Genomic DNA, 15,621 nt, shown 5'->3' on the forward strand with positions numbered 1-15,621 from the left:
ACAAACCACTTACCTTTTGTAGACATACCATAAATGCATTCAATATAAATGACAGATAGTCACTTCAGTACTTTGTACACATCCCATTTTTAATCCTGGCATTTAAAAACAGAAGCAAAAGTTCTATTGTGAAAGAAATGTCTTATCCAAGCCAAACTTCTATTAGCGAACTGTTGCATTTGTTTTATTGAAAAAGGGAATGAACATGTGTTCAGCTCTCTGGTGAGAGTCACAGTAATAGTTGCAAGCAAATCTAAAAGAAAATGCATTCTCACTTAACAGCATTGTTCCAATCCACACTTGTTTATACCATTTGCCAAGGCAATTAAATTATTTTTGCTTTCATCATCAGCTGGATTGTTAGTTGTTGTATGCATAGCCAATTAGGAACAATGCAAAACTCTTAATCATTGTCTTATTAAAACATCTCACATCCCGTATTAATTAATATTTTCAAGAAAAAAATAGATGCATCTTATTATGATTCTTTAACAAATCAAGAGCAATTAAAAGCAGAGTGAGATCTAATACACTTGGCTAGAAATTAGAAGTTATAATTTCTGAATTTAAATGTGTATGAAATAAACAAACAAGATCATTTGATGCAAGTCTAGACCTCAGTCTGTGATACACAAACATTAATCTAAAATATCTTTACTATTTTTAATATGACAGTAGTCTGGGAAAGTCAAAAGTCAAATGTCAGAGTGTGACATTCCAGGAATGCCAGGTGTCAATCAGTGAACTAGGCAAAACTTCATAGGAGGTAGAACTCAGTAGAAAATGGGATTCGACAACCCCCAGTTCCCTTTCTGCCACTGTAGTAGTAGGTGCAAACAGTTTCTTGCTAGAAGTATGGCCTAATCCATCCACCTGTCCATTGCCTCATGCAATGCGCATAACCTGCGCCATTCTCCATCAGATTATTATTTAATATGTTTGAAGAAACAGCCAGTTCTTAAAAGTCTGGTATATAAGCAATCTGTTACAGTGTTTACAGTGTTTCAGGTTGCCTATCCCCCTCCCTGCAGTATATCCACTTTGTTCTCAGAGGACACAAAAACCTGATTTTATCTTCCTCTTTTCAGACAGTTTGGTTCGTTAAAACATGTTAACTTATTTCTTCTCAATTTCTTTTGGGGAGAAAAATAGTCTTCATTCTTTCAGACTTTCCTCAAAAGGTATGTTTTCTCAACATCAAATCATTGTGGTTGAACCAGCTCTTCCTGAATTGTGGTTTCCTAAGCTTGTTGCAGCGTCACGATCTTTAGCACAGAACTACTGCCTGCTCCATCATTTTCCATATTGTACCTGTGAACTTGGTTATATTCATTATTGAGAATACATAAATTGCATTCAGCCAGTGGCATGGAGTGTCATCCAGTAGAATCTTCCAGTTTGACACCAAACCCTTCATCACCTCTCCAACCGTGTCGATGAAGTGTGCCCTGATGAGATTTGCCCTCTGCATGTGTACAGCACCAGAAATACTGGCCATATTCTGACCTGTGTGCAGTGGAACAAAAATATAGATGAAAAACAAAACAAAACAAGACAAAACAAAACAAACAAAAAACCCACACAAAAACAAACAAACAACAACAAAAACAGCTAAATAAAAAACAATGCTGAACCTCATCCATGGGGAGCAGAAGAGCAATGGTGTCATTGGTCCTGTCTGACAGTAACATCTTTGCACAGGATCTGCAACAATTTCCTTTGTTTAAGTTAAGATACAATATTTGGTCCAAAATGCAAGAATACTGTAGAAAAAAACTGTTTTCACAGAAAAGTGAAACTTTCATTAACTGTTTCTTCTGTCCCCTGGAGATACAGAAGTGAAATAAAAAATAGATACTGGCAACTATTAAAAGCAGCAAGCATAAGTTATCCATAATTTACCCTGATTCTATTTATTAACTGAATATCTTGATATTTTCTATGAATGATACAAAATATAGATTTCTTATTACCTCTGCAGGTGATTTACTCATCTTTATTCATCCTGTGATCCTTGTACAACTGTCCAATAATTTAGGAGAAAAATGGTTCCAAAAACTTTCAGGGAAAGAAAGACAGGATAAAAGAAAAATAACTACCGTCAAAGTCCTAACAAAATACATCATTTTACATTCTGGAAAAGCAAAGATAAAAAGAACATCTCAGACATATAAAATATGGAGATATTGATAGGTTGATAATAATGATTTATGGATTAATGTTGTGGCTTTAAAACACCTTGAAGTAAGAGCTGAGAACTTAATCCTGCTTGATGCTGGATATCTAACTGTTCAGCAGCCTACAGGATGAGTTCTCATGTATCAGTGGATCTCAGTGAATTTCTGAAGCTATTCACTTCTGCTTTGGTATTTGTCAAGTTATTTTTAAAAGAAAAAAAAAAATATTAGTATCTTGTATTCACAAGTGCACTATGTGCAGCCTGTATCTTTGACCAATCTGCAGCAAATCAGTTGTTTCAAACAGAAGGAAATATGGTGTTCAGTTTTCTTTGCAACATTTCTAATAAAAAAGCTGTTCCAAGAACAGTGGATCCTGCAGCTCCTGTTTATTTTAACAACCAGTCATTTGACTTCACATCTTTGATGAACTTCTATAAATGCAGACAAAAAGGTACTGGGGGGGGAAACAAACAAACAAAACAGCATCTCTTCAAAACATGAAGCTTTTCTCATTCATTTAAAATAGTTTGAATTAGTTCACTGGAAAATATGAAAGCTTTTCCTGTTGTCCTCAAGAAGCAAAATAACTTACTTTGCAGGCTGGCAAACAGGAAAAAAGTACATGTTAGTAAAAAGACCAGAGCTAATAGCTATCTTGTTTTTCTCAACTAGAGGTCAGTAGCTCACTATGCCTCCAAAGCTAAGAACCTCCAAACCAAATTTGACCTTATTTTTTTTTAAATTACATTCCACATGTGATTTATAAATTGCACAGCCTGTGTTAGATAACTCAAGGCCAGCTGCAATATCAAAAGACATTTTAGAGGCTGGTTTTTTTTTAATAAGATGAGAACATTTGAAAGTATTCTAAAGTAATTTAACAATCTGCAGCACTGTCAGTCATTATCAGCCATCAGCGGTGCAATTAACTGCAAGTAGACAATGTCCAGTATGCAAATGTCCACTGGATTTGTGCACAAAATCATGAACTAGTTATAAGCTATGTGATTTGCATATCTAGTTAATTGCCATAGCAATGGAAGACAGGAACCTACTTATAAATGAAAAGTTAGATCATGTCAGATTAAAAATCTTTCTGCTAGATTTGCTAACAATTTTTCTGTATGGTATAACACCTGGTTTACACTGATGAATTAAATTCCTACATGTAATATACATACGTGGCACAGTTAAATAACATTCTTAGTAGCATTATATTCATTATTATTATTTAAAACTATGATTTAAAATCATATTTGACAGTGATTTTTTTTCCTGCACTGATTTAAATTATGGGTGACTTCTACTTTCAGCTGAGTTAATATTATTTGTATCAGAGTAAGAACTAGCTATACACGTTCTAGGTTGTGTCTCCAGCACACATATCTCTCTTCCTCATACTACAATAAGAGCTGAAGGAAGACAATGTGCTCATTTTAACAGTCTCTACCTTGAATTTCTGTAAGCCTTTCTGGAGGGAGGCTGGTCTTCAAAATATTTCTCTCTTGCTTGACTTTGAACCTTCTATCATAAAGCACTTATAAACTATGCATAGTGCAGTAATTCCACTTTAGTAGCATCAGTAGATAGATCACCCCAGATACCATTGGCCTTCCTGGCCACAAGGGCACAGTGCTGGCTCATGGTCATCCTGCTGTCCACCAGGACCCCCAGGTCCCTTTCCCCTACTTTGATCTGTAACAGGTCTTTCCCCAACTTATACTGGAACCGGGAGTTGTTCCTGCCCACATGCAAGACTCCACACCTGCCCTTGTTATATTTCATTAAATTTTTCCCTGCCCAACTCTCCAGCCTGTCCAGGTCTCTGGATGGCAGCACAGCCTTCTGGCGGGTCAGCCATTCCTCCCAGCTTGGTGTCATCAGCAAACTTGCTGACAGTGCACTCTATTCCCTCATGCAAGTCATTGATGAATATATTGAATAGTACTGGTCCCAGTACTGACCCCTGAGGCACTGCACTAGACACAGGCTCCAACTTGACTCTGCCCCATTGACCACGACTCTCGGGCTTCTTTCCTTCACCCAGTTCATAGTTCACCTCACTACCCGATCATCCAGACCACACTTCCTCAGTTTAGCTGTGAGGACTCTGTGGGAGACTGTGTCAAATGCTTCACTGAAGTCAAGGTAGACCACATCCACTGCTTTACCATCATCTGTCCACCTCGTTATGTCCTCATAAAAGGCTATGAGGTTGGTAAAGCACGGCTTCCCCTTGGTGAAGACATGTTGACTGCCCCTAATGACATTCTTATCCTCAATATGCCTTGACATGACACCAAGGATAAGTTGTTCCATCAGTTTCCCAGGGATGGAGCTGAGGCTGACTGGTCTACAGTTACCTGGGTCGTCCTTGTCCATTTTGAAGACTGGAGTGACATTTGCTTTCCTCCAGTCCTCAGGCACCTCTCCCGTTTCCCAAGACTTGGCAAAGATGATGGAGAGTGGCCCAGCAATGACCTCAGCCAGCTCCCTCAGCACCCGCGGGTGCATCCCATCTGGACCCATGGATTTATGAATGTCCAGATTGCCTAACTGCTCCCTAGCCCAGTCCTTATCAACCAAGGCAAACTTCTCCATTGTCCTGACTTCCTCTGGGGCCTCAGGGGTATGGGGCAAGTCCTGAGAAAATTGCTTGGTGAAGAAGATGAAAAGAGGGTGGCTAAGACCAGGAGGGAAAAATTTACATCCACCCACAGAGATTTTATGTATACCAACTGAAAAGAATGTCTTTTTTTCTCCTCTGAATCACTCCAAACCCATATATGAATACACACATGTGCGCATGTGTTTACATATGTATATGTATATAGATATATATATATTAGAAAAAAACAACATGACTAGTCTTTTATACTGAAAAGCATCTCCCACAGGACTGATTACACCCATAAACAGCAGCTCTATTTCTGGTGAGGAATCAAGACAACTTTCATGATTTTTCTACCTGATGTTGTTCACTTCACCATGAAAAAAAAAAACTTCAAATCAAGTAAATGGTCTGTTCAAATCTGCAAATTCCCTCTCTTGCTTAAGCAAGTCTTCTCCAGTGAATATTAAGAAAGAAAAGAAATGTTTCCAAAATTAAAGAATATGGCTGAAAAAAATTACTTTTCATGCAGTTTATTTTTTTTAGATTTTGTATGAACAATGCCCCCTTTTTTTTTGCCCAAACACTGAGATGTCCTGCAGTGAAGTGAACTCCAAAAAGAAGCTAGGTCTGTCTCTGCTTTTAAAATAATCTGCCTGTAATACGAGCAGGATTAACTGCTCCATTAATAATGTCTTTAAAATATTCTGCTCAGAATAAAATATATGGTCAAGATACAGCACCCAACACAGTGACTTTACCATCTAAGGCTTCCATATTGAAGTCTCAACTCTCAGCCATTATCATAAATAGCAGAAACCAATAATGATATGGCCAATACAGACTTTTCATGCAATTTTTTTTGCAAGACATGAGATCCAGAAAGATTCTCTGTGGACAGAATTTTCATCCTCCTCGCACTTCCACTGACTCAGTACCACAAACAATCTTTCCCACTGCAGCCACGTGTTAATGAATGTGCTCTAAAACCTGGTTTCCACCTCTACATTTGGAACAAATCAAACATCCCTTGTAATAAATTCTACTTTTCCCAAGCTATTCTTCTTGAGATATAAATTATTCTATCATAAAGCAAACAATAATTTTATTTTTAAAATATGAAGCAATTCTAATTGTCATTATTAGGATTTGCTGCTCATGACATGAAACACTCAGTTCTATTGAAAACTCTTAGTGAATGTTTGAAGGCAAGACATCCAAATTGCTTGTTGGACACAATTATAAACAAGACTTGTTTATATTTCAGAAACATTTTTTGCAAATAATATCAGTACATATTTTTAGATTTTCTTTCCCTTTTGCATTAACTGATCACAGAACGAAGTATCATACCTAAAACTATAACAGCATGCATTTTCTACTTTTTATTTTAATAGCAGCTGTAAGAGAGAAAGTTGCAGAGGAGCTACACATATGTGTGTGGGGTGTGTATGTGTAAACTTGCTGAAGCTGCTGAGCAAATGTTTTAGCAAATTACACCTTTTAAGCATGCAGACTGACATAATTAGGTATATGCACTGTAAATTCTCTAACGTTTTACGACAAGATTGTCAAAATGCAGGAGCTTCAGGCCACTTGCCAACACAAGCACCTTGCAACGTGGGAGCCACTGGGCTGGGTGAGGATGAAGCTCTGTCCAAGGGAGGGAGCATCCTGCAGCAGATGAGTAGAGAAACAGAAAACATAGGGCTGTTATTCTTCCCTAGTACACCATCCCGGCCTCTGGCTTTCTTCAATCCGTATTTTTAATAGCCCCTGCTGATTTTGCCCGAACAGTCTACCTGATTTTAACAGTATTTAAAGGCTGTGGAAAATGTGCCACAGTTTAATTCTGCGTTGTATGGGGAACCGTGACCTTTAAGGTGGCTTAGGACATTCCTTGTCCCCTCATGGCTCTGATAAGGGGACAGCATAATATTGCTTGTTATTGATTTTTTCCATGCCACTTATAATTTTATAGACATCTGTCATATCTTGTTTCAAGCTGAAGAGACTTAGTCCATTCAATAATTTTCGAAAGGACGTTCTTCTGTGCTTGTGGCCATCTTGCCACTTCACTCTCTGTATTTGCTGTTTGAGATAAGGCAGGACCAGATCTGCACCCACCCAGAACTCAAACTGAAATGTGCACTGGCTTTATGCACTGACATGTTAATAACACACTCTGTTCTTTATTCCTTGACCACTAATCATTTTGAGTTTTATTGTCACTGGGCATTTTTTTTCATCTGAAAAATGACAAATGACCTAACATGAGCTTTTTGAATGCTAGTAAGTGATTACAGTCTTCAGAGGTGTTGTATACTGAAACTTCTCAGAAAAAAAAAAAAAATGTGATGAATGAATATTTATGGTATGAGGCTACCAGCTCTTAAAGAGCTTTTAATTATGTAGGTGGTTCATTTAGTATTGAATTAAAGAAAAGGTAATTAAAGAAAAATTACATTTGGTTACAGAAATGGCTTTCTTCTACTGATGAGTCAGAAGTACAGTTTTTGTCCTTTGTCCTACCTTCTGTTTCCAAGTTTCTTCATCCATTAGTGAACTTAGGCTGAAGTAAAATGAACAGTGATAAAGAATGTATCTTTCCCTTAAGAAATTTACCACGGATCCGTGGCAAAAGCATCCATAAATTTTGCTCTTAGAATATTATATTTCATGCAAGTCACATCTGTGGATGCTGACGAAGCTTACCTCACTTTCTGATAAATTTATTTCCCTAAAATCCTTTCTCTGATATAGCAAATTTAGTTAATTTCTTGAAATTGGATCTTGAATTTTGAGGGAAGGTGGATTTCAGATTTGTATCAATTGACCTCTGAAACAGATGCGTTTGACTTCAAATGCTAATGAAATCATATACAAGTTAGAAATAAAATTTAATTATTGTTTTCCTACCTTATTCAGCTGTATTTGTTGCTTGGTTTGCATCACATACTTTTATTTATTTTGCATAGTCATGTGAAGATACAAATACTGAGTCTGTAGATGGGTTCTTCTGGTAAACAACCATGTTTCTTGTTCTAAACTGTCATCTAAATGTTATCTCTGAAATGCATCTTCTGCAGGGAAAATAAAATAGAGAGTAAGAGAATTTTCCAGTAGTTGTGCAGCAAGAATTGTCTACAGTTCTGCATTGTTTATCATCTGGCTTGGTAAAAAATATCAACAGAGATATTGCATGCATGCATACAGAAGAAATAAAAGGAAAAAAAATTTACTTTTCAGCTTTCCTAGCTGCATATTGTGCATTGGGGAACACCACTCTGTACCTTTAATAATAAGCTTACCACTTTTTATTGTATGCTGTATTGCCACAAATGAAACTCAAATTCAGAAACAATCTTATTATCCCAAGCTCCAGCTGATTTTATGTAATAAACATTGCATTTGGGTTGCAATATTTCCTATGGTAAGTATATATTTTTTTTTTTCCCTTAGACTCACAGCACTGTTGTTTCTGTGCTCAGTATGTCTGCGATTTTATCCATCTGCCTAAACTCCTGGGTGCTTTAATGCTCCCATCTCTGTGTTAGTGAGATGCCAGATGAGAAGGGAAATTTATCACTTGTGAAAGAGCATTACTTTTGGAAGACACACATTTTGTTCGAGATGTGAAATTGATAGCAGTTGAGAGAAGCTTTTGAAATCCAAACAAAAGGTGCAGCATAGAGACCAAAAAGTGGAAGTTTTCCTATAGTGCTTCGTAAACATGTCACGAAAGAACCAGCTTGAGAGCTAAAATAGTGGATCAGCCTCTTCTGAAATCAACCTCTGACATTTTTCCTAAGAACTTCAGGAAACTTGTCATTTTTCACTGACTCAGTCATGTAAGCACTTCTTCGGGAGGTCCATATTCCTTGTCTGCATGTTTCAAGTGAAACTCATTCATTTCAAGTCGAAAAGCCATCACACACAGTTTTTACAAATGAAGAGTGAATTGGCTGACATTTTAAAAGAATGAACATTTCCCATAAAAAAACTGAAAATATCCCAAGAGAATAATCTGATCATTTTGCCAAAAAGTGGTGCTGTGGCCTTTGAATTTAAATAGCAGCTGCCAGGGGAAAAATCCAATGTTGTTTTAATACAGACAGAATTTTGGGAGCTCACTTTTGTATTGGTTAACTCATACTAGTGGAAATACAATAACATCATAACATGCACTGTACCATGCAAGGATTTTTTAATTTGATCACAAATTAATTCAAATGCTGACTTTTGTTTGACAGAAGATACTATCCTTGATAGCCACTGACTTTACAAGGGGTTATATAGTTGCATCCAAGCTGAATTCTTATGTGATAAAATAAAATCTCTTCTTAACTCTAATTACTGATGTTATTTTGTTGGAAACAATAACAGGATCTTGTGGGATTAATTTGACATGATACAAATGCCAAGTAAAAAGACATTTAATTTTTTTAAATGTTAATGGTTTTTATCTAAATTTTAGAGCAGGGCCCTGTGTGTTGGCAGAACAGCAGATTAAACTTTGAATCAAAACTTAAATGTGTACTGGGGCTGAGCGGGCCACGCTCACACCCATCTTCGAGGTCCCTGGCATGCAATGAAACCCCCAGGTCTTAGAAAAGGCAGGTGTTGCTTTCAGCATCAGTTGGGTGCCCACATGATCAAAATTCAACCTGGGGATCAGGAAGGTGCCCCGGGACATCAGGGGTGTACCACAGCTCTTCCTTCAGCCACATAGGCTTAAATCTTCTCGTTACTTGCCTTTCAGGTGTTCCAGGGAAATTTCGACAACGACACGCACCGTAAGAACGTCATCGACCCTCCGATCTACGCCCGGCACGTCCGCATCCTCCCGTGGTCATGGTACGGCAGGATCACCCTGCGGTCAGAGCTGCTGGGCTGCACGGCGGAGGACTGAGGAGGAGGATCCCTGTTAAGCTTCGCAGCTCTTGGTGTAGCTAAAAGTCCTTCCGTAGAAGAAACTTTGCAAAGCCTGTAGGATGCTGAGTGGGTTTTTCATGACCAAATGCTCATTATATGGTAGGCCGCTAATTGTCTTTCGCAAGGAGGTCTAAGCCTGCCCTTTAAATGATCCAATCCAATTTTGTCCTTGAAATCTGTTAGTGTTGTCCCTTCTGCTGTGGAATTATCTTTCGAGTTCTCCTTTGAGTTGTTCACACTAGTTGAAACGTGTTAGGGAAAGACAGCAGCATCCTTTTTACAAGGAAAGAGAAATAGCATGACAAAGCTAATTTGTAGCTTTAGAAATATTGGGCCGACGAGTTCTCCATAAATCATACTGTCATCTTACTTGCAAAAAGTGATACTGCAGCTTTTAGCAATAAGTTTACTTGGGGATGACTGCATTATAGTAATTGTGCCTATCAAACTCTGTCAGTATTTATGACATATTTTGGAAGATACTCTGTGGTACTGTAAAATGCAGTACCTGTGTCATTACAAGCTACCTTTCATCACTTTCATCTGAACAGCAGAGTCCATGCACCTAAAGGATTTTCCTAACTAACCCCATTCTCCTTGTCTATTTTGCATGCTATAGACATGACATCCACCTTTTCTGTTTAGTATCACCACTAATGTTATTTTCCTTGAAAGAGGTGACCTGTTTGTGTAGGGAACAAAATCTGCTATCAGTGTATTATGAAGTTAGTGAATTTGCCAAAGTTTATTAATTCTGCTTGAGGTGTGCTTTTTCAAGGAGGCTGAGATGAAATTCCAGGGCACTTGTGACACCTCATCTTAAGTACCCCCATAGGTAAAGGCACAAAGCACATCAGAAATCATCAGCCCATTTTGTGACTTGCCCAGGGGTGAGCACAAACCCTAGATGGAGCTGCCTGCCCAGTTACTTCTTTCAGAAACCTTTTTAATTTCTGTGAGGGGGTAAATGGGGGGTGGGAGAATCAGGTGCTAAAATATACACAGAAGGAATGACTCCCTTACTGCCAGGAAACCCTCTCAATAGGTTTTTTCTTGTGTTGGTGGTCACAGTCTTTCTCCCAGGTATGAAGGCAAGAGGTGTCATAGGAACTGACCAGAGCTTGTCCCTTGGCACCTTTCACTTCCAACTATGTCTTTTCATAAATATGCCAGTGAGCCTTGAGTAGGTGATTTTTGTCATGCCTCATCTACAGAAATGCTTCATACATGCTATGTTGTTGGGTTTTTTTTAACAGCATGGTAGCCAGAGACGACCTCAGTTTAAAAAGTAGGTTTGGGGAGGAAAATGGAGCAGTGGGAGGGACATTCTCCCTTGTGCCTCAGTTTCCTCTGATGATGGAGATAATGATACCAACCTTTGTAGAGCACTCCAAGTTTCCTTGGAGTAAAGTGCTCTATTAATATTAGAGTAGCACCTAAGTCTAAAAAAATCCCAGGACAAAGGAGCGAGGGGATGTTTTATCTGTTACCTAAAATAACAGCATGTGGGATTACTGCCACTCTTTTAATTTCATACCATGCTGATGTGGAGAAAGATAGGTAGTTAGATAGATAGTTATACAGCTGCATGTTCTAGCAAATGCCACTGAACTTATTTTTTTGTCACTGTTACATTCTCACTAAAACTCTGAAGTATGAACCTGGGTGCTGCTTCCCAGGCAAACAGCTATTTGGCCCACAGTCTGCAAAGGGCAAGGTTTACTTTGGAAACAAAATGGTTTGGATTTCAAAAACCTGCATTTACTCACACATTCTCCACCACAGACAAAATATATTATCCATTGAACTGTGAAAGACTCTAGAATAGCAGCCAGGCATTTTACATACAAGAATTGGGGATATATTGGTGGCGGTTTTCTGATAGTGTCACTTAAACTGTCACATTTTAACAAACAGAACACCCTGCCTCTATAAAATGACTTAATCCTTAAACTGTATTTATACAAGTATTTATTTTATAAGGCTTAGACATTTAAAGACTTCTAAAAAAAAGAGTCTTGTAAAGGTAAAAGTATGTGTAAGAAATGTTGAGGTCCTGTGCAACACTGCTAAGTTTGTTCTTTATTTTTTACTTTGTGCTGCATAACAAAAGCCACTAGACTGTTACTGTCTTGTCTGTAACTGTGTTAACAGCATTCCTTAACGATGTATATATGGAGGGGTCTTCAAGCATAGTGAGCAATTTTAAAGAGAAAGTCAACCATGATGGTACTTCTAAAAATGCTGAATAATGGAGGACAAGCGTATTCCTAAATTACCTACTGCCCATGTTTTGCACTTTAGGGTCTACAAAATAAACAACCAAAAAAACAGTAATATTTCTATCTTTAAGGCACACACAATATTTAAAGAGGTCCAAAATACATTTTCTTGTTGTGGGAGAGCAATTGACCCTGAAATGAATTACAAATATGAAGAATAGCAGGTAGTTATTTCACTAGTCAACTGTACCTAAAAAACAGAAGGCCAATTCAGAAAATTAGGTTCCATAGTTTACCAACTTGTTTCAATGTTATTTTGAAATATTGTTCTGTGTTCCTGAGTGATTTTTTTTCATGTTATTCATCTTTTGCAACTAATCTTTTTTGGTTTACTAATTTAATTGTTATCCATTTCTCTTCATATGAAGATAGCATCGCCATGATACCTAACACAGTAATTTCACTTTGTATTAATTTAGTGTTGAGTATTTTCATCCTTATGTCCTTTACCAGCTTTCATCTGCCAGCAGTCTTCACAACCTGCGAAGAAAGCTCCATACGTTGCAATAACACTCTGTGATATTGTATAAAAAAATAATATATGAGATGCCCTTACAATTTCAACCAACATATTGGGGCTTTTTCTAATTAAATTATTCCTTAGCTACCAAGAAGCTTTCTTTAAATGGCACTGTGCAGCCATACTACCAAATTCCGCTCCCAGTGTCAGCAGTGTAAGTCTGAAATAACTCTTGATTTCTGCAGAATACTTCAGATTTAACAAAACAGATGAGAATCAGATTGTGGTCTAGAATTAAACTTGTTCCCTTCAAATTTGTTTTCTTGTCTTGGTGAACACCATTGTCATGGGACTTAACACAAAGGTACTCTCCCAGTGTAAGCAACTGACACCCCCAAACCAGAATAAGAAAGTGCAGGACAGGATATGTCCCTTTAGGAAGGGATGGAGAAACACTCTGAAATGATCTTTGACTTCTGTATTAATTGTAATAATGGTATTGAACAAGTCTGTAAATGTTCTCCTAATTAAATTTCACCCTGAACCAGTTAAGTATTTGTAGGCAGACTTCACCTTTCTGTAGCTCTGTAATGATGTGCTACATTTATAGCCTAGGAAATAAAGCACCGGCACGAGGCTCTGTTTTATCTGTGTTCTGCTAAGGGCTTATCACATTAACTGGCTCTGGTTTTGAGGTTGACTTTCTCTTTTGGGATGGCTGCATACAAATTAGTGTCAGTTTTGAAGACTAAGGATACTAAATGAGTGTATCTTTGCTATACAACAAATATGAACTATAATATTCAGTGCTGGCTTCTGGTGTGTCAGTAAGTACAGAATTATCTCGGACACAATGACCTTTGCAACCTTTCAAGCTGTGTAATATTCAAATGGTTTTGTATATACTTAAATCATGTAGAATGATGTAAAACCAGTATGACCTTGTCTAGTCTTCAAACTTAACAATAAAACTTTTGAAAAATGAGGTCATTTTTGAAGCACTTATATTGCAATACCTTGAAGGAGATACAACTTATCTCAGCCTCACTGGCAGCAAATGTGGAGGAGAGATATGATGTGGCATTTTCCTGGATTTATTCACCAGGTCTTTGTGGTAGGTAAGTTCGTTTCTGGCAAAATCAACTGTGGTGCTGCACTCTCTTCAGCGTGTTCCCTTTGTTCTTTCAGATAAAAAAGCAAAGGTTTGAACGAGTCTAAGAATATTTTTTTCTATCTTACCGTACTCTGAATGAGCACCAGAAATGTAAACTGACAACTTCATTTCCTTTAAGTCAAATTTCTTGGGATGTTTATCAGTCCTTATCCTCTCTTCTCCACTCCTGCATAGGCAAATTAATTTTCGAAAAGATAAACAGTGGCTGCAGTGCAAACCTATGAGGCTTCCAATGGTGATGCTGATGCTTTCCCAGGCCCTCACCTCTCTTGATAAGATTTGCTGTGCAACCTGTTCCCCAAAATTCCTTGGTTTAATTAACTGTATCATTTCAATTTCTGAAGAAGCCTAGAGGTTCAAGTAGTGCATGGAAAAGCCATTCGCTCCTGATTTTAAACAAAGAGACTTTAAAACAATTTTAAAGTTTTGGGTATTTACAAGAGATGGAGTTTCAGTGGTTTACTACATATTGATCCAGAATAAGCCCACAGATATATATGTTCTTTTTATATATCAATTTCAGCTCGTGTCTTTTCACCAAAAATTGCCTTTAGAACTAAAGACCATCCACGAGTATGCAGTGAGGACAGGTACCTTGTCTGAACAACATGTCATCTCTTTCAACAGAAAAGTCACAAATATGTTGCATTTTTCTGATTGTATATCACTACCAGTCATAAAAATGAGAAGATAAGGGTGTACACAAAAAGAGAATTAGTTTTAGTGAATGATGGCTCAATATTAGCACTTCAGTCGTAAATTTCTGAAAACATACATCTTGAATCTTTCTGACTTTTAATTATGAATTGCAACTCTCTGATGAAACACAATGCCTGTTCCTGAAGAAATGAAAAGTGATTTTTTTCTCTCGTTCTTCATAATGTAGATCCCCAGGAACTCTAATGAAGACAATGAGAGAAAATAATGAGTAATTCTCTTCAGAAGAGCAACTATTTATCAATGTCCATCCTTCCATACCTGTTACTAATGAGCTCAAGGGATTAACATGCATATCAACACTCTACATCATTATGAAATATGTAGTTTGTGATACTTCTGTGGCAAATACAAAGGCATTTACTTGGTACCTCAGATTCAAATAACAGGAGGGTAATCTGTTCACTTAGTGATCACTAAGTGACCTGTGATCACACAGCCGCATAAAATAAAATAGGAAAACAGAAGATAATTTTACAGCACAAACACTTTCTTTTCTTATTTTTAAATTTTAATAATATTCTTAATAGAGAAATACACATTAGGATGCAAAAGACTGCTTTAGACTAAGAATAAAAAATATAAAAGGCTTTGTTGCTTAGCTTTATAACTGCATTTACAGCAAATTACCTTTCAGTAATACATACCAGTATCAGCATTTGAGGAGAAGTAAATACATATATTTAAGTGTCTCTGAACATAGGCACATGGAAACATGCCTTGTTAAGAGTGCAGAAAAATATATTTTACCAGTATATGTTAGTAACAATACCGGTTATGTTTTGATATAGTATATATCAATTTAGAAGTAGGCTCCACAGGTGTGAGAATGTGTGGGAAGCACAAATAGCCTGGTACATACAGGCAGGGCACAAAAATTTGAGACAATGGTTGGAGCACAGCCTGTTCATCATGATAACGTTTCTGATGCTGCTTGCTCACTGGTTTACAAGCTGATTCATTGTGGTTATCTGAGGTTGCACATCAGATGATAGGTCAGCAGGCATATTTCTGACGGCTACACGACTAGGTGAAGGATATCAGCCCGCAAAATATGGAAGGAAAGGTCACTAAATATTTGCATCAGACTGGAAAATCAAAAGCAGACTAAATGAACATCTTGAAATATATAGGTTTTCTGGGATGCTGCAAGAGGTCAGTAGGAGCTGTAGAGAAATGTACAGTATTGCCTTGACCACAATAAATCAAATTAAGTACATAGACTGTGGGGCATAAAATATACATGTGATGCATTGAAGCAG

The 15,621-nt window shown here is 37.4% G+C and overlaps 1 protein-coding gene across 2 annotated transcripts in view; it reads left to right on the top strand.

The window, feature by feature from the left end:
• Window positions 1–13,005, top strand: part of EDIL3 (EGF like repeats and discoidin domains 3) — a 252,572-nt gene extending 239,567 nt beyond the window's left edge. For both annotated transcript variants that reach the window (XM_082074857.1, XM_082074856.1), the window contains one exon: window positions 9,554–13,005. In XM_082074857.1, the coding sequence (XP_081930983.1) occupies window positions 9,554–9,703 (150 nt within the window). In that variant the 3' untranslated portion in view covers window positions 9,704–13,005. The remainder of the gene's footprint in view (window positions 1–9,553) is intronic.
• The last annotated feature ends 2,616 nt before the right edge of the window (window positions 13,006–15,621 follow it).

This window comes from Streptopelia decaocto (assembly GCF_964273445.1).
Source record: "Streptopelia decaocto genome assembly, chromosome: Z".
NCBI classification, from domain to species: domain Eukaryota; kingdom Metazoa; phylum Chordata; class Aves; order Columbiformes; family Columbidae; genus Streptopelia; species Streptopelia decaocto.